Genomic DNA, 26,846 nt, shown 5'->3' with positions numbered 1-26,846 from the left:
ATGAAGTAGCAACAAAAATAATTTTATGGTTGGGGGTCAGCACAACATGAGGAACTATATGAAAGGGTCGCAGCATGGGGAAGGTTGAGAACCACTGCCCTATTGGGTCACTATGAGTTGGCATTGACCTGAAGGTGGTAGTGGTGTTACCAAGTGCCACTGAGTTGCCTCCGACCCCATATCCAACAGACTGAGATTCTACCTGGTCCTGTGACATCCTCATAATTGCTGTTGTTTGCACCATTGTCTCGGTAGTAGGATTTTTGTTTGCTAGTATAAAATGCACACTAATTTTGAAGGTTTGCTAGCAAAAGAAGAACATTAAAAAGCCCATTGATAACACATATGTTAGGTAGCTAGCATAGGGCCTGGGACATCCATTAAGCATGCTCAGAGGTTCCAGCTTCCAGCCAGGGAAGGGGTGGTACACCTAGGTGGGCATTACACCTGAATTGGCCCATCTAAGCCAGGTGAATTTGATTCAGCCAATGGGGTTGACCAGTATGGCCGACTACACCTCCCAATGGGGCCTTGAAAAGGCCAGAGGTTTTGCTCTGTTGCTCTCTCCCCCTCTTCCCCTTCTCCCCCTCTCCCCCTCTCCCAGCACACAATGCATCAGGGCCTGGCTGTGGTCCTGAGCAGCCAGGCCACAGTCCCGCAACTGTGCCGAGGACTCTGTCTGGCTTGGGTTCCAAGGACCGTGGTGTATCTCTCGCCCGAGAGATCTAACACATAGATTTCATGGTGCTATGCTAACAGCTCGGATATGTTGCATTCAACAACATATACTGTATTAATGCAATAACATGTATTAATTGCACCTGTTTATTTCTCCCCCCCACCAAAAAAATGTACTGATGGAATACATAAGATGACATTCATGACTTGCAGTTTATTTCCATTGAGCAGCCCTGCCCTAGACTCCAAACCAGTTCGTGGAGGGTGGCAGCTGTGTCTTCTGCATCTTTTTATCCCCACTGCTGAGAATAGCACCTGGCACAGGTAGGCCCTGGGTGAGTATTGATGAATACAGGAAGGGAAGCCACGAGGGGGTGGAGCGAATGCACTGAGTGAACCGATCACCCAGGATGTTCATGACATTGTCTCTTTAACAAGGTCAACCCCAAGGTCAACCCCCAGTGATCTCTGTGATTCAGGTTCCCTTGTGTGCAGCGGACCTAGGTGTGAGACCTGGCAGTTGTGTTTTCCTTAGAGAAGAGGGAGCTACTGCCAAAGAGAACGAGGTAATGTGGGATGGTGGGACAAACCCAGGCTTCGAAATCACAGATTTGGGTTTGCACCGTGTTCTGCACCTAGGTTCCGCCATCTCCCTTCTTCACTCCTCTGGATGGCTGTTTTCCTGGTGAGATGGTGATACAATGACCTCTTCGGATAATGTGAGACAATTAATGACTGAGACTAACTTGCAAACTGCATGGCACTTCCAAGTGCTTTAGGAAATGCACATTTCCCAGCACTCTCCAGCTGGATGCATGTTCAGGACAGTGTAGAGCTCACTCATTGTGTCGGCTTGTTTGTTGAGGGCCTACTGTGTGCTGGGCACTGCTCCAGGAACTGGAGTACAGTGTGGAAGAAGGAAGGCAAGGAAGAAAATATGTACCTGTGTGAATCCACAGGCTAGGGTAGGAGAGAGCGAAGAGACAACGGGGAAGCTGACTCCACGTCACCTGAAACCTGGAGGACAAATTGATTCCTGGTGAAACTGAAAAGGCAGGATTGTCCCATTCCCCAGTGGATTCACATGAAAACTGGTAATAAAATCAGATGTAGTTCCAAATCCACGAGGCGATGAGAAGATCCAAAGAGGGTCTACGAGGAGTCGTGCATGTGAGGCCATGTGTGTTTATGATCTGTCGTGCTCCCTAGCTTCGGATCACATCTAGCACCATTCCCCACTCTCGGGGCAACTGAGCATGTTGGGAAGCTGGGATTTCTTACGCTTTTTTTATGCTTCCGCAATACAAGGACGGCTCAACAATAAACATGTAGCACCTTTGGTTTTAGGGTGTGTGTGTGAACTGCGTCGTGTGCAAGGTGGTAGGGGTGCGGTGGAGAAAAGGAGAGCGGAGGAGGCGACCCGAGGTGCAGGCAGGGTGGGTGGTGCAGTTCTGAAAGGGTGCACGGTGGCCAGGAAGGTCTCACGGACAAGTGACAACCGAGGAAAGACGCAGTGGAGGAAGAGCGACACATGGAGCTGGGGGTGGGATGTGCCTGGGAGGCTGGAGAAGAGCCAGGGAACTGTGAGGTCCGAGCAGAGGGAAAGGGGAGGAGGGCCAAAGACAAGACAAGGTCAGCAAGGAGACCGCGCTTACAGGGCCTGAAGCCACTCGCCGGCAAGCTTTTGGTTTATGTTCCAGGGGAAATGGAAAGCCGGGTTTGGGCAGGCTGTTGGGTACAGAAATTGGGAAATGAGTTAGGTGGTTACTAGCATAACCTAGGGGGACCGTGAACTCAGAACACGTGCCAAAAACCACACACGCCTTCCAGAGGGCTGACAGGGCGGATTTGTGGAGAGATGGGCCACGACTTGTGACCATCCACGTGGAGACAGCCTGCTCTTGTCCATACCTCACTAAGGTGGAGTTGCAGCCAGACTGAATAAATACGGTGAAAAGATACAACCATGACGCACACCTGTCCTGATTTGGAGTCACACGATACCCCCTTGTTCTGTGTGAACAACTGCCTCTTTGACCATGTACAGGTTCCGAAAGGGGACAATGAAGTGTTATTGTGGACTTCCCATTCTTTTTCTTGTTATCTGAATTCTGGTAAGATCCACACCGTCAACTGCTTTTGCATAGCCAATAGAACACAAGTAAACATCTTTCCGGTGTTCTGTTCTTGCAGCTAAGATCCATCTGACATCAACAATGATAACTCTCATTCCATGCCCTTTTCTGAATCCAGTCCGAATTTCTGACAGCTCCCTGTCAAATTCCTGCTGCAACTGTAGTTGAATTATCTTCAGCAACATTTTACGTTCATGCCATATCAATGATGTCCTTCAACAATCTCCACATTCTGTTGAGTCAGCTTTATTTGGAATGGGAACAAATAAGGATCTCTCCCAATTGGTTGGTCAGGTAGCTGCCTTCCAAATTTCTTGACCAAAACTAATGGGTGCTTCCAGCGTGGCACCAGTTTGTTGAAACATTTCAAAACCGACCAATCCCATCGCTTTTCGGAGCCTTGCTTGGGGCTGATACCTTCGGTGAAGCTTCAACTTCTTCCCCCAACACCAGAGGTTCTTAATGATGTCACTTCTTTTTTTAAAAATCATTTTATTGAGGGCTCTTACAATGTTTATTACAATGCATATATCAGTTGTATCGGGCATATTTGTACATATGTTGCCATAGACAGTTACTTTCTATTGAGCCCTTGAATACATATAGATTCTCCTGGTTCAGCAACCTGGAATATTCCTATCATCTTTTTAAAGCATAACTATTAGGGAGGGGGGAGCGGGGAGGGAGGGGAAAAACGAGGATCTGATGCAAAGGGGTTAAGTGGAGAGCAAATGCTTTGAAAATGATGAGGGCAAAGAATGTACAGATATGCTTTGTACAATTGATGTATTTATGGATTGTGATAAGAGTTGTATGAGCCCCTAACAAAATGTTTTTAAAAAAAAAGATAAAAAGAAAGAAAGAAAAAAAGCATAACTCTTGTGAATTAGGTTGGAGTTAACATTTCAGATCACCAATTTTGTATTCAACAACTTAAACGACTTATCAAACTTTCTGATAGTTTGCCCTCCTGTCTTTTTTGTCCGTTCTCCTACTTATAGAACACTACCTTCCCCTTCACCCCAGTCACCACCTGCCTACTTTCTCACTGACTGCTTCCCCTCCTTCCGTCCCTCCCTCACCCCTCGGAACCATCAAACCTTTGTCTTGATTTTTTCTTTTGTAACAGTGCTTTCATACAACGTTTGTCTTTTTTGATGGACTCATTGCCCTTGACACAGTGTGCTTCCCAGCTATCCATTCCACGAGGGGCTGCACGGTTGATCGTACATCATTCACTGTCTGGTCCACGAGCCCTTCGGTATTTCAGCTCGAGGCTGGAATGTCCCTCTGTGGTTCTTTCAGCTGGAGACCTGCTGAGCGTTTTCTGGTTCCAGGCCTTTGCACATTTCCTCAGGCCTGGCAGTGTCTTCCCAAGTTTCCCTTTGAAAATGTCCATTCAGCTCTGGTAGCTCATCATTGCTTCATTTGCTCTCGCTACTCTACAACCAAGAGCGAGTTTCAGAGTCTCCCTCACGTCCGTTTTGGTCTTTTCTTTCTCTCCCGTCTTTTGAACGATCTTGCTTTCTTCGCGTGCCATGTTCTTGAGGTCGTCTCACGGTGCTCCTGGTCTCTCATCCTCAGCGCTCAATGGGGCACACCTATCCTTGGGGTGCGTCTGATTCAGCTGGGCCATGCTCAGGGTAGAATGCCGGCCCTTGTGGACTTGTTCTCATTGTCCGCAGCTTCTCCCTGAGTTTGCCCATGAGCAGTGGGTGGTCTGTTTCAGTCAGTCCCTGAGACACTTGCCAAGAGATTTGGAAGCTGTTGTAAGACCTTCAGTGAATCACATAACCCAGAGATTGGAGGGGGCATACTGAGAGGAGGAGGGGGGTAGATAGAGATGATGGAGTGGTGCAGGAATTGGGAAAAGATGGATATTTGTACACGGATCTACATATAACCTCCTCCCTGGACAACAGAAAAGGGTGAAGGGAGATGTCGGACAGTATAAGATATAACAAAATAATAATTTATGAATTATGAAGGGTTCATGAGGGAGGGGGAAGTGGGGAAGGAAGGGGAAAATGAGGATCTGATATTAAGGGCTCAAGTAGAAAGCCAATGTTTTGAGAATGATGATGATAACAAATGTACAGATGTGCTTGACACAATGGATGGATGGATGGATGGATGGATGGAAGGATGGATGGAAGGATGGATGGATGGATGGATAGATGGATGGATGGATGGATGGAAGGATGGATGGATGGATAGATGGAAGGATGGATGGATGGAAGGAAGGATGGATGGATGGATGGATGGATTGTGGTGAGAATTGTACAAGCCCCCAATTAAATACATATTTTTTAAAGATGGATATTTGGGGTCTCTTTCACCTCTGCCTCATGGGAACCAGTTTTGGGCTGTTCCTTTTCAAAGAAATCTGTTCAGGATGTAAAAGTGGAAGTGATCCAAAACAAACAACGAGCAGAAACACACAAAGCTCCTCAGATTGTACACAGATGTTCAGGTGACTGTGCATTTTTAGAGGAGACCTTGTATTGGCTTCTCAGAGTGGGTCTGTGGTTGAATTGAAGATCTGTCCACTTGTCAGGTGGTGAATGGTGGATGTTTGTCAGCAGCAGTTCCTTCAGAGTCCCATGATTTTGCCCAAGCCCTTCCCTTAGATGATAGGCTCCTAGGCTTATTTGCCCTCTTTCCTGAAGGGAAAAAAAATTTACCCAGTGCCCCTCTGGCAATTAAAAAATGTCTTAGTTACAGCGAGATAAAGTATATCCTGTTTGGACAGCTCCACTTTGGGAAGCAACACCTTAGCTCTCGCTCACCAGCCCTTCAGGTGCAGTGCTCCTCTCTGGGCTGCAGAGCACACAGCGGAAGATGACTGGGAAGAAAGCACAATCAGCAGGAGCGGAGTAGCTGCTGCTCCCTTTCTGTGGCGCTCACTATGAAAGCCAGCAACCCCCGGCAGGCCCAGCAGAAGGTTCACACCTTCCTTGAGAGGGTGCAGGGTGTGTGGAGCTAGTTTATTCTTGTAGATCCCTTTTTAATAAGCTCGCGTCTCTGAATCACATAAGTCTCTGCAGTGAAGCCAATTTTATGGTTTGGTTTGCTTAATAGTCGCACAATTAAAATAAGCTATAAAAAAAACCGGTGGTGGTATTTGCCAGGATAAATATTTAAAACAGAACAGCTGCAGGAAGGTATTATCATTCAGAGCCGCCCATAGTTCTCCTTCGCAATTAATACTGCAGAGGTTGATTGTTAACTGGAGGCGTTTCTTGGCCTCCCCTTTTAATGCCCTTCTACTTTCAGGACCTCGTGGAGGGAGGGCAGAGGAGAGAGGAACCAGGTGTGCCTTTGGGAGTAGCTGCTCCATAGCAGAGGACAGGGCTCCTGGGGGCAGGGGAAAGGGGAGGGGGCTCCTGGGGGTAGGGGAAAGGAGAGGGGGCTCCTGGGGGCAGGGGAAAGGGGAGGGGGCTCCTGGGGGCAGGGGAAAGGAGAGGGCTAAGGTCACCGTTTGGAGGGAGAATGACTCTGTTGTTGCTGTCTTCTTTCTACTCCTGGGTTGGGCCTTCTAGTCGTGAATCCTGGTGGTCATGTTATTAGGGAGGCCAGTTAATTATTGTCAAGGGAAAATACACTTTATAAGGAGATAAGCTGTTTGGGAACCAAAGTTCTCTCCTGCACTGGACTCTGGGCTGGTTGACCGATAGCCTTGGCATGGCAGTAGGGGTAGAAGAGTGGGCTGAATAGTTGCCATTTCTGCGGTCCCCCCACCATTTCCTTTATACCAGGATTGCTTTGCCATTCTCTCCTCTGAGTCCACCCAAACCCTCTTCTGGAAGCCCTTCTCCCCACGCAGCCCACTCTGCACCCTCTCTTGCCTCCATGCCATGCCTTGCCAAGCCTTGCCTTGACCTTGGCGACAGAGCTAGAAGGACCCTTCGAGAGCACCCAGATAGATACAGCCCCCAACTCAGAGTCCAAGTAAGGCTGGGAAGGTGAAGTGACTGACTCTGGATTTTGACTGTCCCTGTGTCACACCTGTTGCTGTTAGGTGCCATGGTCGGTTCTGACTCTCAGTGACCCTGTGCACAACAGAGTGAAACACTGCCCGGACCTGCTCCATCCTCACTGTCCTGCTTAGGCTTGAGCCCATTGTGGCGGCCACTGTGTCCATCCATCTTGTCCAGGGCCTTCCCCTTTGTCGCTGCCCCTCTGCCAAGGATGCCGTCCTTCTCCGGGGACCGGTCTCTCCTGGCGACGTGTCCAAAGTCTGTGACACACAATCTTGCCATCCTGGCCTCTAAGGGGAATTCTGCCTGCATTTCTCCCAAGGTAGATTTGTCTGTCCCTTTTGGCAGCCCACGGTCCCTTCAATCTTCTTCGCCAGCACCAGAACTCAAATCATCGATTCTTCTTCAGCCTTCCCTACGCCCTGTCCAACTTTCACTCGCGTACGAGGCAATTGAAAAGCACCGTGGCCTGGGCCAAGTGCATCTTAGTCCTCAAAATCTACCCTCTCTGTAGCTGCCATTTCATGTAGGACTGCCCCCTGCCCACTTCCTTAGTTTACAATGTGATCCAGGTGCTGTGTTTTCAGAAGGCGAGGGCCATGTCTTCATGCGCTTCTTCAATGACTAGAGTAGCTGAATGCCTGCCCTGTGCAGGCTCCTGGCTGGCTGCTGGGCAGACAGGCCATCATGACTGCCGTCTTTGTGGAATAGTGGGCAGATGCCTTGGCATTTCTTACAGCTTCTTGTATAATATTTTACACAAAGGAAGTACTCAGTGAATGTCTGTTATTATTTATAAGCATTATTGAGCACTTCTTCTATGCCACTGAGCTGAACAATTATGTGTGCGTGTGCCTTTATTTATGCTCGTAGTCACCCTATGAGACGGGTTCTATTATTATCTCAACAGATGAGATAGGCTATGTTATTGCTCTAAGCATTGGTTTTTGCCACTTCAGAATTATCTGGAGAACTTGTTTAAAACATCATTTCTGCAGCCTTGAAACTAATGGCTTAAGATAAGCTTTGAACCAAAAATATCTATCTCCTGGAGTCTTCTTAAAGCCAAACAATAATTTAGCTTTACTGGTGAGAAAAAGTCTGCCTTAAGCATTGTAATCTTTCAAGAACCATCTCTATGGGATCTAATGGACATCAGCACCTGGAAAGGTTAGATAGAGACTTCGGGCGGGGGTGTGTGTGTGAAGGAACCGTTGCTCAGATGGGCCTGTTCTAGCCGACTGAGTGAGACGGAGCTTCATCCCAAATCAGGCGATGTCCGATGCTGCCAACATTGGTCAGGCGCCTGCCTGCCCGAGCGTCTCTCAAGAATCTAAACAATCATCTTACACCACGAACTCCTCTGGTTTATGTCCGGACCAGGCTTTGATCAAGCAGCACTGACCTATTCAGAACCCTTAGCTGTCTTTTTTGCTGTTTGGTTTAGCACTTCTTAGAAAACAGAAAGCCGGTGGTGGGTCTATCATGCTTATAATATTATTTTCTGTAACCTTACTTTCCTTTTTTCCCCAAGCACATTGGTACGTTTGTTGCCATCATCATTCTCAAAACATCTGCTTTCTACTTCAGCCCTTGGTATCAGCTCCTCATTCCCCCCACCACAAACCCGTGATAATTTATAAATTATAATTATTTTGTCATGTCTTACACTGTCCGAAGTCTCCCTTCACTCACTTTTCTGCTGTCCCTCCCCCAGGGAGGAGGTTATATGTAGATCCTTGTAATCGGTTCCTCCTTTCTACCCCACCTTCCCTCCACCCTCCCAGTATCACCACTCTCACCACTGGTCCTGAAGGAGTCATCCGCCCTGGATTCCCTGTGTTTCCAGTTGCTATCTGTACCAGTGTACATCCTCTGGTCTAGCCAGACTTGCAAGGTAGAATGGGAATCATGATAGTGGGGGAAGAGGAAGCATTTAAGAACTATCGGAAAGTTGTATGTTTTATCGCTGCTACACTGCACCCTGACTGGCTCGTCTCCTCCCATGACCCTTCTGTAAGGAGATGTCCAGTTGCCTACAGATGGGTTTTGGGTCCCCACTCCGCATTCCCCATACTTATATTTCATAATAAATTTTTTGGGGGGTGGAGGGGAAGAAACCCCTGCTCCTGAACAAGCATGTGACCACCTTGAGGGTTTTTCAAACACTTTCTAGGACTTGAAGTCTAAAAAGGGAGAACAATGCATAGTCTTCTGCTGTGTCCAGTATGTCACCTACCATGTCACCAGGGCTCCCATCAATGTTGCTGATGGTGCCTTCAGATTCGTTCCCTCAGAGCAAACCCCCGTCCAACAGAGGGAAATGCCACCCATCCCTGCGCCATCTTCACAGTTGTCCTACGTCTGAGCCCACTGTGGAAGCCACCGGGTCAGTCCATTGTCAAGATCTTTCCTCTTTCTCACTCTTCTTCCACTGTGTTAAACTCACCGTCACGGAGTCTCTGCTGACTCCTACAGACCCTATAGGACAAGGTAGAGCTGCTGCTTGCATTTCTGAGGTGGTAACTTTACAGGAGTAGAAAGCCCTTTTCCACTGGGGTGGTTGGTGGTTTTGAACTGCTGACCTTGCAGATCGCAGCGGAAAGTGTAACCATGAATGCCATCAGGGTACCTTCCACTTTATTAGGCGCTGTAAATAAAAGAGAGCTTCTTTATTCGTCCCTCCCCTCTTTTGGAGGGCTCTAGAAGTTACTGAAGGAAGAACCGATCCGAAACTACAAGACCAATCCGGATGGAGAGAATTAAATGTTCAGTTTGCCCAGCTTCTTTTTCCAACTGAAGACGACTTGTCTCTCTTCCTTTATCACGTTGGGTCTCTGATTCAGAGTGGGAGTCCAAAGTCCTTAGGACACCATGTCCTTACTATTGGAACCCAGTGGCCTTTGTGTCTTCTCTCTCACCACTTCCTTCCATGGCCTCAAAGCTACTGTGTCCCCAACACACTACACTTTCTCATCTCTGTGCCCACCCCACCCCGCCCCTCCCAAGTGTGACTCAGGCTCAGATGTTGACAGGGCCAAAATTGGGTGTGGCAGTCACCTAATCTGGTGTCAGTTTCAGGTTTAAGAGTGTAGGGGTGGAGTCTAGGCTGACAGTGGGGAGATAGCCAATGAGACTTCTGTGGGCATGGCCTTCTCCTGAGAATTCTGGGAAATCTGGGACTTCCTCCTTGGAGGGGGAAAACACCTCTGTCTCTTGGTTCACTCTCTTGGAGACTCTACTGACAAGGCGGACTTCCTGCGAGGCATCCCTGAGGAGATGCCACATAGACCTATGTTGATGCAGCCCTGGGTGCTGGAATGGCCACGTGGAGACCCTTACCAGTGCTGAGGTGCTAATCTACCACCAGACTTTCCACCCATTGGCCTGTGATCTTCTATATTTGGCATCATTGCAGGTGTTCTGTGAGTCTGAAGAGGACTTTATAGATTATTGGACTTAGGACCTTGGACTGGACTGGGTTGGGATGTTTTCTCAATGCTCAATTCCCTCTTGTACATAGATCTCTTTCTTATACACATAAGAGTCTCTATGGATTTGCTCCTCTAGTCTGCCCAGACTAACACTTTAGGAAACCAGGATTTAGACGGAGGTCCCTTAGTGCAGGGACCCCGTGGGGTTGTATGTCAACACCGTCTTGTAGACCAGACGGCCCCGCAGGGTTTCCAAGGCTGTAATATCCGTGCAGGCAGACTGCCGCGTCTTTGACCGTGCTGGGTTTGAACCCTTGCCGAGCAGCCCGGGCTTAACCGCCGTGCTCCCAGGGCTCTTCGTGGGAAGCACCACCACACAGTCCAAGCCCGCTGTCACGGCCAGATGGCCCCATGTAAGACAAACCCATTTATTTGCATTTTCCCTAAAAGCCCTAAGGATGGTGCCTGGAGGGAAAAGCCATGTCCTAGGACAGCGGTTCTCGGGGTCGCAAAATGACAGCGATGAAGTAGCAGAGAGAATAATGTTATGGTTGGGGGTCCCCACAACATGAGGAGCTGTATGGAAGGGTTGCAGCTTAAAAAGGGTGAGACCACTGTCCTAAGATAAAGAAACCAAGCCAACAAACGATCCTTGAACTAACTACAAGCTTTTCTTTCTTGATGTGTTTTGTTTTGTTCTTTGTCAGTGGTTTGTTGTTGTTGTTTTGTTGTCTGGTTGTATACTGTTGCTTTGTTTTCCTCTGTCTTGTTTTTGTGCATGTTATCTCCACAGGTCTGTCTAAATAAGATAGGCTGGATGAACTATCTGGAGGAAAAACAATGGGACCAACAGTTCCGGGGGGACAAGGGAGAGGGGGAGGTGGGGGGGTAAGGAAGTGGTGTTAACAAACCCAGGGACAAGGGAACAACAAGGGATCCAAATTGGTGGTGAGGTGGTTGTGGCAGGCCTGGTAGGGAATGATCAAGGGTAAGGTAACGAAGAGGTATAGCTGTAACCCAGGTGGGGACAGAGCATGATAGTAGGACAGGAGGAAAGTCGAGGGAAATAGAGGAAAGAGTTAGGAGGCAAAGGGCATTTATAGAGGTCTAGACAAAGACATATACATATGCAAATATATATATGAGGATGGGGAAATAGATCTATGTGCCTATATTTATAGGTTTACTATTAAGGTGGTGGAAGGACCTTAGGCTTCTACTCAAGCACTCCCTCAATGCATTCTGATGCTCAGCCTCCCGACACAACCGCTGAAGTCAAAGTGGTGAACAAGCAAATGTGGTGAAGAAAGCTGATGGTGCCTGGCTATCAAAAGAGATAGCGTCTGGGGTCTTAAAGGCTTGAAGATAAACAAGCAGCCATCTAGCTTAGAAGCAGCAAAACCCACATGGAAGAACACACCAGCCTGTGTGATCACGTGGTTCCGAAGGGATCAGTTATCAGGCATCAAAGAACAAAAAAATCATATCATTGGCTGCACACCTCCATGATACGATCGCTGAAAACAAACAGGTGCATAAGCAAATGTGACGAAGAAAGCTGATGGTGCCCAGCTATCAAAAGAGATAGTGTCTGGGGTCTTAAAGGCTTGAAGGTAAACAAGCGGCCATCTAGCTCTGAAGCAACAAAGCCCACATGGAAGAAGCACACCAGCCTGTGTGATCACGAGGTGTTGAAGGGACCAGGTATCAGGTATCATCAGAAAAAAAAAAATCTTACCATAGTGAATGAAGGGGGAAGTGCAGAGTGGAGACCCAAAGCCCATTTGTCGGCCACTGGAGATCTCCTCACAGTGGGGTTTAGGGGAGGAGTTGAGTCAGTCAGGGTGTGATGTAACACCGATGAAGAATACAGCTTTCCTCCAGTTCCTAAATGCTCCCCCTCCACCCCCCCCAACTACCATGATCTGAATTCTATCTTGCAAGTCTGGATAGAGCAGATAGGAGCTGGAGGCACAGGGAATCCCTTCAGGACCAGGGGTGTGAGGGGCAATACAGGGAGGGTAGAGGGTGAGTGGGTTGGAAAGGGGAAACCGATTATAAGGATCTACATGTGACCTCCTCCCTGGGGGATGGACAACAGAAAAAGGGGTGAAAGGGGGTGCCAGACAGGGCAAGATTTGACAAAATAATAATTCATAAATTATCAAGGGCTCATGAGGGAGCGGGGGAGCGGGGAGGGAGGGGGAAAAAAGAGGACTTGATGCAAAGGGCTTAAGTGGAGAGCAAATGCTTTGAAAATGATGAGGGCAAAGAATGTACAGATGTGCTTTATACAATTGATGTATGTATGGATTGTGATGAGTTGTATGAGTCCCTAATAAAATGTTTTGTTTTTTTTAAAAAAAAAGATAAAGAAACCATCTATAAAAAGGGGTTTGGGGCGTATATGTTTTTGTGTATATACACACATGTCTAAACATAAACTATGTATAGGCATGAATACTGCATACTTAATGTGGGGCAGGCGCTTACTAAAAACATATTTAGCACGCTGAATCCCTTCCACAGCCCCAGAAGGAATGGTTTCGCTTCCTGCTTGCTGTTGAGCACAGCCGGGGTTCCAAGAACCTGCCCGAGGTCACCCTGTTCACAAGTGGACACTTGGCAGCTGGTTCCTCCACGAAGTGTCTCAGGACTGAGATCATCACCCTTCTTCCCATCAGAGCCCCCCAGGGGTACGCCTTCAGTGCTGGTACAATGGGGGCAGGGCCGGGCAGACTGGCTGGGTGGAGAGAATCTCAGGATAACAACGTAAAAACAAGAACCAAACAGCTTCCCCATCTAACTGTGGTTTCTGAAGACCACGAACCCCCCTTGACATTGACAACAAACACCCCTGATTTTAGTTTCGGTTATTTGGGGAGAGCCTCCGCTATTTTGTGAATAAGTTTCTTTAGCAGTTACTTGCAGAGTGACTTTGACAAGTCAGTAATCAAACCGTGACAGTAAGGGAAGCACAGAATTGCTCCTTAGGGCTTCCGAGAAGGGACATCTTTCAGGGAGCAGAGCATAGAGCCTCATCTTTCTTCTGAGGAGTGACTGCTGGGCTTGAACTGCTGACCTTATAGTTAGCAGCCCAACACTCAACTCACAGCACTGCCAGGTCTCCTTTGACACATCGCTCGATGTCTAACATGGAGCTAACAGGACTCCTTTGTAAAAGGCACGAGGGTTGTCGGGGTCCCTAACCCTCAAGCGGGTCCTCAGGAGCGACTTGGCGATTATGGAAAATCTTAAAGATGGACAGACAGCGGGGCTCAGGACTGAGAGTGAGAATGTATTTTCCAGTGGGTACATAGAGTGGGGCTTACAGATCTTTCATGAGGCATGTCATATCATGTAGCTAACATCAGGCATAACCAATAGGTAATATTATAAGCAGGTAACATAAAATGAGTCAGGGTCTTGACCTAGTGCTTGTTGACCTCAAACCCCCCCCCCCCGCCCCCGAGCCCTCCCCAGGGGGCTGCTACCTTTATGGTAGGTTGGCTATAGAACTTGATTGCTTTTACCTACAGAAAACCTTTCACACTGTGAAGTAGCCAGACACAGAAATGATTCAGCTTATACGGTAGCTCCTTTATGGCAGTTTCTGTAGGGGGGGGCGTGTTATTGGAGGAACTGTGTTCAGTCATGAGAATGTGTATTAAGATTTGTTTATATCTCATAACTGTAAGGGTCTCCCCCCACCAGTCGGCTTTCTAGACCCGTGGTTATGAACATGGGCGAGTTCGCTGCATGCCAGGCTCACCCAGTCCCTGTTTACCACAGAGGGTGGTAAATGCAACAAGGCTCTCTGCAAACAGAAATACAATACCCTCTTAGAGCAGTGAAGAGGAAAGAAACAGTGGGAAGAATCGGGGCTTTGGGATGGATCCTTGAACAAGTTGCTTCACTTCTAAGCCTCAGCTTTCTCCCTGGAGAGAGGTGGGAGATCACAGGCTGAGCACCAGGCAGGGTGGTCTGTGAGCCAAGCGTGAGGGCAGTGGCACTCATGGTTGGTGTCCAGTAAATGGGAACTTTTTAATAATCACCTGACAACCTGGCTTGACACTCTAACCATGTTTGGCAAAACAGCAAAATATTCAGCAACTACTATTGCCCGTTACTACCCAACCGTGAGGTCCGCCACAGCCCCGGGAGGGGACCGCTGGTTCCCAAGTGTACATGAAGCCCACCCAATGCTGTTACCGAAACGGAGGTGCAGCCAGACGGGGCTCCACTCTTCTGAGCCTGGGAATGCTTTCAATGCAGACGGTGTGTAAAGATTCTCTGAAATAGCGGGTACTGCCAAGCCACCGGAAGCATGAGCCGCGGGGAAACTGGGGCTGGGATCTGCGGGCTGAGAGCGGCTGCCAGGCAGAGTGCACTGCCTCTTTAATTTCCTTTGTTCCGGAACCACTTGCTTCCTCCTGGTTTCTCTTCAGCAGGCTCCAGACCAGTGTTTCTCACCCCTCCTAATGCCGCGACCTTTTAATACAGTTCCTCCAACCATAACACTATTTTCGTTGCTACTTCATCATTGTAATTTTGTTCCTGTTATGAATGGCGTGACCCCTGGGAAAGGGTTGTTTAAGCCCCAAGGGGGTCTCGACCCACAGGTTGAGAACCACTGCCGTAGACAGGGCGGCCCGCGAGCTCCTGCCACCACATGGGTATCCATCTTTGCTTGCCTGGTGCCCTCAGGACTTCCCATTGGCTGCTGAAAGCAGAGGGGCCCCACTGAGCTCTAGACACCACTCTGCACGCCTCCCTGCCCTGCTGTGCGCTCCCTCTCTCATGTCGGCAGTGCTCATGAGGTGGGCTGCCAACCACAAGGTCAGCAGTTTGAAACCCCCAGATGCTCTGTGTGAGGAAGATGGGATTTCTCTTTCTGAAAAGAGTAGTCATGGAAACCCACAGAGGCAGTCCTGCTCAGTCCTATAGGGTCACGAGTCGGAACGGGCTTGATGGCCAAGTTTGGTTTCTGGTTCTGCATCAGGGAAGGGAGAACCATGGTGGGAAAAGGTTTCCGAGAGCTTTGCTGACCGGACTTCTATTCTGGTTGATTCCCAGTGTTTTCAGTTCTTTACGTTTCCAAGCAACATCCTGCTGGGTGGCTATTAGTCACTCAGCAGCGATGGATTAAGTCCTACTAGATGCTAGATGTTATTTCAGGCTGTGAACAAGACAGATGAACTCCCTGCTCTCCTGACGGTCACACCTGGTGTGGAGAGACATTGACTTACATACACAGAAACGTAGAGAATTCGTAAAGCAGAGCCATGTGCTAAACACTGACAGGAGGTGTTTGTGGGTGGGGGTGGGGGTGTCAGAGGCGGCCCTTCAGAGAAAGAGATATTAGAGCTGAGAAACAGTGAGAAGGTTGTCATCGTGTCAGATTCTAAGCTGAAGGACCCACAAGGGCATAGGCCCTTAACTGACATGCCTGGGAGACAGAAAGCTAATCAAGGTGGAATGGGACACAGAAAATAAATAAAGGGGGGAGGGGGAAAGACAGGCAGAGTAAAGGATTAGGTGAAGTGTGGGTCTCGATGTGGAGGCTCAGGGATCACATCCAGCCCCCTGTGTTCCTGAGATTTCACCTGAAAACATAAAAATCTTGGCTGCATTTCTCTCGAAATGAAACTTGGCCATGCCTGGTCTGAATGACAACGGACTTGGTAAAGAGCAGTTAGCGTTCCTACCCTTTAGTGGGAGCTGTGGCCATCTGTCATGGGAATTAACAACTCCTGAATGCCTTTTAAGAGCACCGCTGGCTATTAGTCACTCAGCAGCGATGGATTAAGCCCTACTTTATGCTAGATGTTACTTCAGGCTGTGAACAAGACAGATGAACTCCCAGCTCTCCTGGAGTTCACACCCTGGGGAGGAGAGACATTGACTTATATACACACAAACTTAAAGAATTTGTGAAACAGAGTAAATAATGTGCTGGAGCCCTGGTGGTATCGTGGTTATGCAGTGGGCTGCTAACCTCAAGACCAGCAGTTCAAACACACCAGCTGCTCCTCAGAAGAAAGCTAAGGCTTTCTACTCCTAGAGTCAGTCTTGGAAACCCACAGAGGTAGTTTTACCCTATCCTATAGGGCTTCTGAGTCAGAACAGACTTGCAGGCACCTAACACAGTATTAAACAACAAACTAGAGATGTGATCAGGAAGTTAGATGAGCCAGAAGGTTGGAAAGGTCAAGGCCTGGGATTCAAATGGAAAATTAAAACCAATGAAATTGTTGAGGGAGTGAAAGTAGATTAAAAAATAGAATGTAGTGCGTTTCAGGATTTTTTCCTTTCTACACAAATTTAAAGCTTCTAAATTCTTGGCATAATACAGGCTGGTAGACTCTTAGTATTATAAAGCAAGCTAGGGGCCTCTAGCCACCCTTCCTGCCCATGTATTTATTCAAATCCCCCACACAACTTCCAGCCAAGCAGCTAACTGATTCACAGACAGGAAACACAGCATTTCCATTGAGGCCTCCCATTCTTTGTTCAGATTTATTAATATTTTTTCCTCATATCGAACCTCTAGGTAGTAAATCTATCTATATACAAGGGGGTACCCCCAAAATCTGATTTTTTTAAATGTGAGGGGTATAGTGCATTTGGATGGAGTTTTCATTCCACCAGGTCAGACTGTTAATCAAGTTTTATATTTAGAGGTTCTGAAAAGATTGCATAACAGAGTGCAACAAAAAAGGCCTGATTTGTGGCAGACAGGGAACTGGTTTTGCCACCACGACAGTGCACCTGCTCTTGCAGTCATCTCAGTGCGCCAGTTTTGAGCAAAACAGCAAGCTTCTCTTGCCCCACACACCTTACTCACCTGAGCTTGCTGTGTGTGACTGCTTTTTGCTTCTGAGACTGCAGAGGAGCATGAAAGGACAGTGATTCAACAAAGTAGAAGAGGGGAAGAAAAATGAGGGGAAGGTGCTACAGTTGCCAAATGTGTTAAGTCTAATGGAGAGTACTTTAAAGGTGATAAGGATGTTTTGTAAAAAATTTTAAATACATAACTTTGAAAAAATCATTTAGGGTACCCCTTGTATATGTGTGTATATATATTTCTGAATTTTTTGGGGGGAGGGCAGGGGATAGGGTGGTCTGGTCCTCAAAGGGGCACTGTTAATGATATTAAACTGGGAATCTCGGAAGTGTGATTCACAATATTTCAGCTGTTTCTGCTTCCAAATAGCCAAAGGTGGGTTCCTGCTGATCTCATGTCAACCAATGATAGAATTAAGGATTTGGAGCATAAGTCTCAAAAAAAAAATGCTGTAATTCTTTCATTTTACAGAGGAAATAAAGGGACATTTAATTATTAACCAGCTTGTCAGCAAGCACAGGCAGAGGACGCCCATATGCAACTAGTTGAAAGGAACCCTTAAAAAAAAAAAAAAGAGAGAACGCTTTCTTGCCCGGCAGTTCCCAAAAGCCCTCTCACATCTCACATGCAGGTCTCATCTGAGTCTCACCACCTCCCGGTGAGGAACTACCTCTCCATCCTCACTCCACAGCCCAGACCTAAGGTTCAGAGGAGCAATTTGCCTACAATGGAGTGGGAACTCAACCCAGGTGGTTCTGTTGCCAATCTCTTTCTTTCCATACTAAGGTAATGATTGCTACCCTAAAGCTTTTAGGTGTACATTGTATTCCTCACCCCTGCAAATTTTAACCCCACAGCCTCTTATCTTGTCTCCTGGTGTGTAAAGCCATCATTCAGTGAAATGTTCGAGGAAGCGTTCTGTAAACTGTGAGGCACTGGACAAAAGTCCTTGTTGTTGTTGCTGTTGTTATTCAAGTTGGGGGAACAGCTCGCAAGTGGAGGGCTGAAGGATACTTTTGTAGCATTCTGAAGACAAAATTTCTACTATGCTGTTGGCTGAGTTAGTGGGTGCTCTGGACAGAACAAATGAGTGGAAGGAAGCCTTTGAACCAATTTTTATGATTTAGCAATATTGGTGGTATTCATGGTCTGATGCCAAAACCTACTTGAGCAAGCTGAAAGAGGTATAAAAGGAGATTTCCAAAGGAGCCACTGACCTCTGAAGCTGCTTAGTCTCAAACTCGGACTCCGAAAAGACCAACTACACTAATCTCAAACTCAGCAAGGCCTAAGGACCGTCTGCAGCTAGCAGACCATCCCTGGACCTCGTGGGCCTTTCAAAGCCAAATGAGGGTTCCTAGGAGTAGTTACGTGTTCCCAGCGCTCTTGAAGCTCTTCTGTATCCCAGTCAGGACTCAACAGCCCTCCAGGACACTCAATTGTTAGTCCAGAGCAGCCGCCCTCAACCTGTGGGTCGCAGCCCCTTTGGGGTCGAATGACCCTTTCACAGGAGTGGCCCATTTCATAACAGTAACAAAATTAGTGATGAAGTAGCAACTAAAGTAATGTTGTGGTTGGGAAGAACTGTATGAAAGCGTGGCAACATGAGGAAGGTGAGAGCCACTGCTCAAGGGCATGGCACTGAGGCTCCCCACAACTGTCTAGAATCCACCCTTACCAACATTAACTTCATCTCCCTGCACACTTTCCCTTCAGAATTGTGCTGTCCTGCGGGTTGCCAATAGCCACATGGCTGTGAGCACTTACGATGTGCTGAGTCCAAATTGAAATGGATGTGAACCAGATTTAAAAATGAGGTAAATTACCATTAAAGGAGGCATGTAGAAATGTTAATCTATTAGATGAAATGAATCTATTAATTTCCTTTTGGTCTTTTTAATGTGGCTACTAGAAAAAAACGAAATTATATATGTAGTGCTATTATCAAACTCTTAGGCCAAGTAGAACTGGGGCCACTATCCCAGCCTACCTTTCTTTTCACTTTTTCACATTCTGAAATCAGTCAGTCATGAATGATGGAAAATTCTGCATATGGGTTCGTGCCCCAGAGTTTCTATCACTGATCAGCTACTCGCTCAAATGCCTAAGGCAGAGGGCAATTAGAAATGTGTGGAACTGACAGTAGTGATGACTGTATAACCCCACTTGACAGGCGCAAATAACAGAAGTGTAAGTGGACGGGTACACTGGATGGTTTAACTAACACACACGCGCAAACACACACACACACACACACACATACCCCTACCCCTTTATATAAAGGTTTCTGGGGGGTAGGGTGGGAGAGGGAGGGGATGGAATATAACAAAGAACTCAAGAAAGAAAATGTTTTGAAACTGGTGGCAATGGTAGCGGCAATTGAACAATGATGCTTGATCTAATTGAATTAGAGACTGTTATATCTGTAAGAGCTCCCAGTAAAATGATTTCTTAAAGAGTTGTGGCATATCACAATTGCTGTTAGATGATTCCTCTTAATCTTCCACACGAAGGGCTCCATCTTTACCCGTTTCTCTTCCACTGAAACTCCCCTTCCCTGTGAAATGCTATTTCTTTTCTCTCACGCCAGACCTAAACAAGCTCGTTTCTAACTACCTTTAGGCTTTCTTCTCCCGTGTTCATTCCATTCTGTCCACTGCACCTACAGTAACCTTCCTTTAATACTGTTGTCCAGAAGCCTTCATCAAAACAAAAAGGTTTTCCATACTTTTCTGGGTACTCTCGACCATAAAGTGGGCTGTAGCTAAATTAGATGAACTTAATCTCCAGGTAGTCCCTAGTTACACAAGTCCAACTTACATAATTTTTGGATCCACTTCATAAAGCTGGTTCTATTAAAAACTGAGTCCATACAACAGTATGTAATAATAAGTGGGTGCTACTTTGCAACATGCTCCAAAACATTATTATGGTATTATTATGCTAAAGATGTTTTGGGTGTATCTGGAAGTTTTTTTTTATGCATAGAAAGGCATACTATATGCTAAAACAAATTTTGGTAAAACCACACCCAACTGTTCTGACTTACACACAAATTCAACTTGCAGATGTAAGACCTTATTTGTAATCTGGTAGTGCCTGCAGATAAAGTACACCTAGATTCTTGTTTGGCTTGGAGTGAAAACGTTTGGGTCTTAGCTCTCACGATTACTACTGCTCTTTGAGTATCCCTTTCAAGCCTTGGAACTGTCAATCCCTCTTTCCTATTTGAATACCTTGATCTTCAACAGAGGAGCCTGTGTGGGGCAGTGGGTTAGTCCACGGTCTGCCTGAAACCACCAGCAGCAGATCCTCTGGAGAAAGAGATGGATTTCTACTCCCTGGCTTCTGTAAAGAGCTCCAGACCTGGAAATCCACAGGGGCAGTTCTAGTCTGCTCTGTAGCCTCACTATGAATCAGATTCAACTAGCTGGTAGTGGTTTTTTTTTGTTTTTGTTTAGTATCTTCAAAAGGAAGAGTAATTTAAACTACCATTGTGCAGCACAAGCCAAATGTTACGAGAAAAACAACTAACAAAACCTTTCTGCAACAGATAAGGCTAGTAATTCTGAACCATAATTCACTACAAACTGTAACAATGAAATTTAACATTTAGGGGAGTGGTTCTCCAATTTTATGTGTGCATTAACCACACTGCTTTCAAAAACCAACTAGCTGCCTAGGCCCCACCTCCGACTTACTGAACCTTTCTATGGGTAGTGCTCAGGTACATTGAAAATAAGTCCAAATTATTATTATTAAAGTTCCAAAGGTCATTCTCATGTTCACCAACACCTGAAAATTATTGGCTTAGTTAAAAAAAAACTTTGGGTTGGTGAAGGTTGGTCATGCGGCCGATTTTTGACACTGCATACACCTAGTGAATTAACTTAGAATGACTTACCAGTTCATGAGCAATACTCTTAGAACAAAACAAAATCCACTTAGTTTGCTTTCAAAGTCAGAAAAGGCTATCTCAATTAACATTTATATTCCTCTAAAACAGTTCTCAACCTTCCTACTGCAGAGACCCTTCAATGTAGTTCATGTTGTGGTGACCCCCCCCAACCAAAAAATTAATTTTGTTGCTACTTCAGAAGTGTAATTTTGTTACTGTTATGAATCAGGCGACCCTTGTGAATGGGTCCTTCGACCTCAAAAGGGGTCTAGCTAGACCCACAGGTTGCAAACCGCTGCTCCAAAAGCTTGCCTATTGGATGGACTTCTATTACTTCACAAATTTCAAAGCAGAATGGCTTAAATATATGTATTTATGTGCAAAAATTAGTGGGCAGATTTACAACCTAATACCATGTTTGTAAATGTGAAAAACTTCAAAACCAACTTTACCTCAAAAGTACATTACACCAGTTTTCCAAAGTGCTGTTCCTCACAGGTTCATTTTAACTCGGTAACTGGTTAGGTAGGCAGCTCTAGTTTATATCAAGAGCCAGCACTTTCGATACAAAAGAAGACGGCTTTAAAATCGTGGGTCTTTGAAGTCCTACAACAAAGCCCCTTTCACCCTCCAATCCTGCGACAACAAATCTTGCAGTTCCCCCTCGTCGTCACTGTCGGCATTCTCCTCCTCTTTTTTCAGCAGCTCTTTTATGGTCAGAACCTCTTTCAGTTTATGTTTGATCTCGTCCTGGCGATTCCGCAGGTTTTCCACCCGACGGTAACACTCTATCTGCTCATCGATCTCCCCGATCTGCCGGTCCAGCCGTCCCTCCTCGTCCTCTTCGGCAACGATGGCTTCGGAAATGGTGTTGACCTGCCTCATGGCTTTCTGAAACTCGTCCCACTCTTTGTCCATCTGATCCTTCGGGGCATCCACCTTTCGAACCCGGGCATCGATTTCTGGGTCGTCAAAAAAACCTTCCGGGAGTGCTTCCGCCGTGTTCTCTCTCCTTTCCACCACCTTTTCGTGTATCTCTGCTTTCTCAATTGACCCCGAATGAGGGATCAACGGGGCCTTGGGAGGGTTTGCATCAAAGAAATCGCTGGGCAGTCCACTCGTGGCTGCCTCCCGCGAGGAGGGCAGTGAGTGCTCCTTGCCCAGTGCGTCTGGGGCCACCTTGCCAACGCCCTCCTTTTTCCTTTCTCCTCCCTCTTCTTCCCCCTCCTCCTCCTCCTCGTCGTCGTCGTCGTCGTAATCGGCGAGTAAACCGAGCCTTGAGGGCTTACTGGAGGTCGCTTTAGCGGCGGGCGAGGCGGACGTCGAGGGCTGTACCTGAGGCGCCGCGGAGGCCTTCGCTCGCTTCACGCTGTGGCTTTCGGCGTCGGGCGCCTTCCTCTTGGCCGACGCAGGCTCCGCACTGGCGGACAGTCCCTGGGTGGCTTCCTTCGCGCCTTTCAGCTCGGCCACTTTCTCTCGGTGCTGCTTCCCCAGGACGTGAGTCTGCCACAGAAGCTCGCTCTTGACCGGCGTGTTACAGAGGCAACAGCTCAGCTGCCCCAGGCGGCTGTATTTCGCGAAGGGAGACTCGATCCGTTTCCGATTGGAGCTCGAGCGTTGCTTCTCCCTCATCAGTCGCCGCAGCTCGTCCTGATTAACCACTCGCTTCCCCGAAGAAGTTCGCGAGGAAGCGGAGGACGCCATTCTTGCGACCGGACCCTAGGCGACTCTGACTTCCGCTTCGGCGATGCTTTACGACGCAATTTCCGGTCCTCGCGCTGATTGGCTGAGGCGCGCCAGAGTGGGCGTGGCGCGAGGGCCGGCGAGTCGAGCCTTGCGGGCGGGCGGGCTGCCTGGATTAGCCGCCCCATGGCCGCGGTCAAGGCCATCAACTCCAAAGCTGAGGTGGCGCGTGCCCGCGCGGCGCTGTCCGTCAACATATGCGCCGCCCGGGGGCTGCAGGATGTGCTGCGAAGCAACTTGGGGCCCAAGGGCACCATGAAAATGTGAGGCGGCGGTTGAGGGGCAGTTAGAGCGGCGGTTGGGGGACTTGCGGGTCCTGCCGTCCTCCGAGCCCGACGTTCCGGGGGAGCTCCGAGCGAGGCGGACACGGCTGGGCGCTCGTGCCCCCTCCTCCTCGTGCCTCCTCGGGCTCGTCTGGAGCCTGTGGACGGAGGAGGGGAAATGCCGCCCTGAGTGAATCTAGAAACTCGGCCGACTCCACCAACTTTTCGTTGTCTTGTTCCATTACGATTAGAAGGACGATTGATTTAGTCTCTCAGTAACGTCAACCTTTGGATTCCTCTGGTCTTTGACACTACACGTCCTTCTGTAATTCACATCGTGTGCGTGTGTGTGTGTGTGTGTGTGTGTGTGTCTGTGGCTTTCGAGTCAGGCAGTCGTGGGTTCAAATTCAGGTTCTGTAACCTTTGAGCTGTGGCTTCCTTAGGCATGTCCTTCTGTGCTTAAGGGTTTTATATGCGTGTACTTCTTTAGCACTATCATTTTCTTTAACGCATCACCCCCCACCCCCACCCCCACCCCAGGGAAAAAGAATGGTGAAGGGAAGTGTGTGTAAGAGGAGAGAGACAAGAATAAATGACCGTAAGAGCTCTGGGTGGCGCAGTGGGTTATGCGTTGAGCCGTTAACCATAAGGTCAGCAGTTTGAGCTTATCAGTGGCTCCGTAGGAGACAGATGAAGCGAAGTTTCTGAGTGAAGATTTACCGTCTCCGGAACGCAAAGAGGCAGCTCTGCTCTGTCCTGTAGGGTCACTCTGAGTTGGCATTCATATGATGGCAGTGGGTTTTGGTGGGGGTAAATTAACTGTACCAAACATTGGGGACACAGGTGACCAAGATAAAGTTTCTGTTCTGAAGGAGACATGTGGCAATAATGTCTATCTGCTGAAGAAATGGACTGTTTAATGCTAGGAGAAGGGAAACAAAAACCCACTGCCATCGAGTTGAGTCTGCCTCAGAGGGACAGAATAGAACCTGCTCCTTGGTGTTTCCAAAGCTGCCCATATTTGCTGGAATAGGCAGCCTCATCTTAAACTTTATCAGCCCAACTTGTAACCTCATAACTCACTAAGCCACCAGGGCTCCTCATTAAGCACATGTTTGATCTGTCACAAAAGAGTAATAATAAGAGTCCACCAGTTGGAAAAAGGGGGAAGATGCCTCCAGGCAGAGCACTGCAGGAGCAAGCAAACCTGATGATGCAAATGCAATAGACACTACAACAAAGCAGGAGGTGTTGGAAGCAAGATTTCCCTGTGGGAAAGTGATAGACGAGGCAGGAAAGATAAACACAGAAGCCAGGTTGGGAAACGTAAGGTATGTCGTTGATAAATACTTTGGATATTTCTTTGAAGGTGATGGAGAATTGAACACCATTAAGAGGATTTTGAGTAGGCACCTGACTGAATCACATTGCTTGCTAGAGAGAGAAGTGTAATGTGGTAGGAAGATCTCACATTGAGATGCCAGGAGAAGGTCAAAAGAGTGAAAGGGTAGGAAGAATGACATTGGAAATGGAGTGAGGGAGATTGATTCAAGAGATGTTTCATGTGTACAATTGACAGAACTTAGTGATCTGGTAAATAGGAGGCATGAGGGAAACCAAGCTGAGGAATGGAAGGAAAACATTCCAAAAACATAAAACCTGAATGAAGTGGTTGAAATTGTGGCTTGTAGACATTCAAGCACTTCTCTTTGAACAAGTCCTGTTCATAGTCCATCAACTGCTCTTTATTTTAAATGATCATTTTTTCAAATTATGAATTGGATGAAAGTCCACAGAGCAAATGGGTTTTCCGCTCATCAGATCCTACATTGACGTCTGATACAATCCCCATAATGCAACAGCACTCTTCCCACGCCCTCGCCGTGTTTGCTGCCTCCGTGGTCCTTTCCTGTCCCTTCCCACCTTTGGAGCTTTATTTCTGGGCAAAGTGTTGCCCCTTGGATAGGATGTGGTCCGTTGCTCTAAGAGCGCCCCCTCCTGGTGTTCACTTTGTAGGCCACTATTGTGCGGAAGGAAATTGAAGGAGGAGGGTGAGTTCATCAACTGCTATTCAACCTAGAGATACTTCATTTGGAAGGAAGTGGCCATAACAGTCCACCTGGAGAGAAATTCTGTGGCTTGCAAATGATGGCCACTACCATAGTGTCCTCCAGAGTACAGTGGATGTTTTTCAAGCTTTGTTCCTTGCGTGAAGGATAGCAGAGGGCAGACACGGGAGAGGGGGAGGGTGAAGGGCTTCTTGATTCTTGCCACGTGAGGTTCATAACATCCCTGTTCCCTTGCCAGGCTTGTGTCTGCAGCAGGTGACATCAAACTCACCAAAGACGGCAATGTGCTGCTTCGTGAGATGGTGAGCCTTCAAGAAGCCATCATACACCCGAGCTAAGAACACAGTCTGATCAGCCTGACGGAAGAACACAGCCTTGTTAGATTAAACCTCAATAAGAATGCTTACTTTAGAAATCTTTGTACAGTCCAAAATAATGGCATACGGATGCTTCCGGATCAATAGCATCTAAAAACACTGTATCGTACTCTTTGTCATCACGGAAAAAAATCCTTTTTAGTTTTAGTCAGTGGTTTCCTCTTTGAGATTGAAGGATTTAATCTTATTTTGAAAATGTCAATGCATTCTGAAGCAAAGACTTGAGAAAATGTTCAAACCTCATTAGTTCTCAATGTTAAAAGTTTGGGGCTTGACATTTATTAAGTAAGAATACAGAACTTGGAGAATGATGCTTATTTCATATCTTAATTCTCCTCCTGACCCCCAGGTTATCTTGTTCTGTGATGGACTACTTTGTCATAGCTTCTCTCTTTTCTCACCCATTACTTCCTTCCCCAGCAAATTCAACACCCAACCGCATCGTTGATTGCAAAAGTAGCCACAGCCCAGGATGACATGACAGGAGACGGCACTACTTCAAATGTTCTGATTATCGCAGAGTTGCTGAAACAAGCTGACCTGTACATTTCTGAGGTACTAGAATCCTACAAAATGCATACTCGTGTCGAACTTTATTTTGAAAGGAAAGGTTTTCAGTAAAAGAATTTACAAAGTCGTCTTCTCATAAAAGGCTTCATTTTAGAACGTGAGTTCATTTGAATCAAGATATTCTTAGATAATTGTAAGTGAAAAACTACCTTTTCCCATAATAATGCCTTTTAATGTAATATCTTTTAAAAATGAAATATTGTAGATATATGAAAAAAGATATGTGTATGTATCTCACTCATTCTATAGATATATATAGATGTAGATATAGATAAAAAGATAGATGTGGCTAACCGAAGAAAGAAAATATTACGATAAAGTTGCAGTCAAATCATACATCTTGAAAAGGTAACTGGAGAAAACTGAAGCTTTCCACATGGTAAATTTACCTACCTTTCTAACTTGGTTTTCTTTTATAAACCATTTACTGTAGCCAGATGCCTCCACTCAGAAGCCTCTGGAATCCCTGCAGGTTTCTACCTCGGGGCTTTCTTTTTGTGAAAAAATTAATTCCTTCAATTTCTTATGCATTAAAATTACTTTACAATTTGCACCATAAGCAATATAATAGCATATCAGTTATGTTTCCTTTGTTATCATTTTATTAGGGGCTCATACAACTCTTATCACAGTCCATACATACATCAATTGTGTAAAGTACATTTGTACATTCATTGCCCTCATCATTCTCAAAACATTTGCTCTCCACCTAAGCCCCTGGTATTAGCTCCTCATTTTTCCCCCTCCCTCTCCCTTCCCCCTCCCTCATGAACCCTTGATAATTTATAAATTATTATTTTGTCATATCTTGTACTGTCCGATGTCTCCCTTCACCCACTTTTCTGTTGTCCA

At 46.9% G+C, this 26,846-nt stretch overlaps 2 protein-coding genes across 2 annotated transcripts in view; one reads left to right on the top strand and one right to left on the bottom strand.

The window, feature by feature from the left end:
* Positions 1 to 15,541: 15,541 nt before the first annotated feature.
* ZNF830 (zinc finger protein 830) lies at positions 15,542 to 22,721 on the bottom strand. Its single transcript, XM_075561393.1, has one exon. The coding sequence runs from the start codon at positions 22,674 to 22,676 to the stop codon at positions 21,579 to 21,581; it is 1,098 nt and encodes a 365-aa protein (XP_075417508.1). The 5' UTR covers positions 22,677 to 22,721; the 3' UTR covers positions 15,542 to 21,578.
* Positions 22,722 to 22,804: 83 nt separating this feature from the next.
* Positions 22,805 to 26,846, top strand: part of CCT6B (chaperonin containing TCP1 subunit 6B) — a 39,496-nt gene continuing 35,454 nt past the window's right edge. Inside the window, exons 1-3 of the mRNA XM_075561394.1 lie at positions 22,805 to 22,978; positions 25,286 to 25,349; positions 25,845 to 25,979. Coding sequence (XP_075417509.1) covers positions 22,842 to 22,978; positions 25,286 to 25,349; positions 25,845 to 25,979 — 336 coding nt within the window. The 5' untranslated portion in view covers positions 22,805 to 22,841. The remainder of the gene's footprint in view (positions 22,979 to 25,285; positions 25,350 to 25,844; positions 25,980 to 26,846) is intronic.

Source organism: Tenrec ecaudatus, chromosome 10, assembly GCF_050624435.1.
Source record: "Tenrec ecaudatus isolate mTenEca1 chromosome 10, mTenEca1.hap1, whole genome shotgun sequence".
In the NCBI taxonomy this organism is placed as follows: Eukaryota; Metazoa; Chordata; class Mammalia; order Afrosoricida; family Tenrecidae; genus Tenrec; species Tenrec ecaudatus.
The sequence above is the reverse complement of the archived record's forward strand: the minus strand, read 5'-3'. Positions and strand labels throughout refer to the sequence as shown.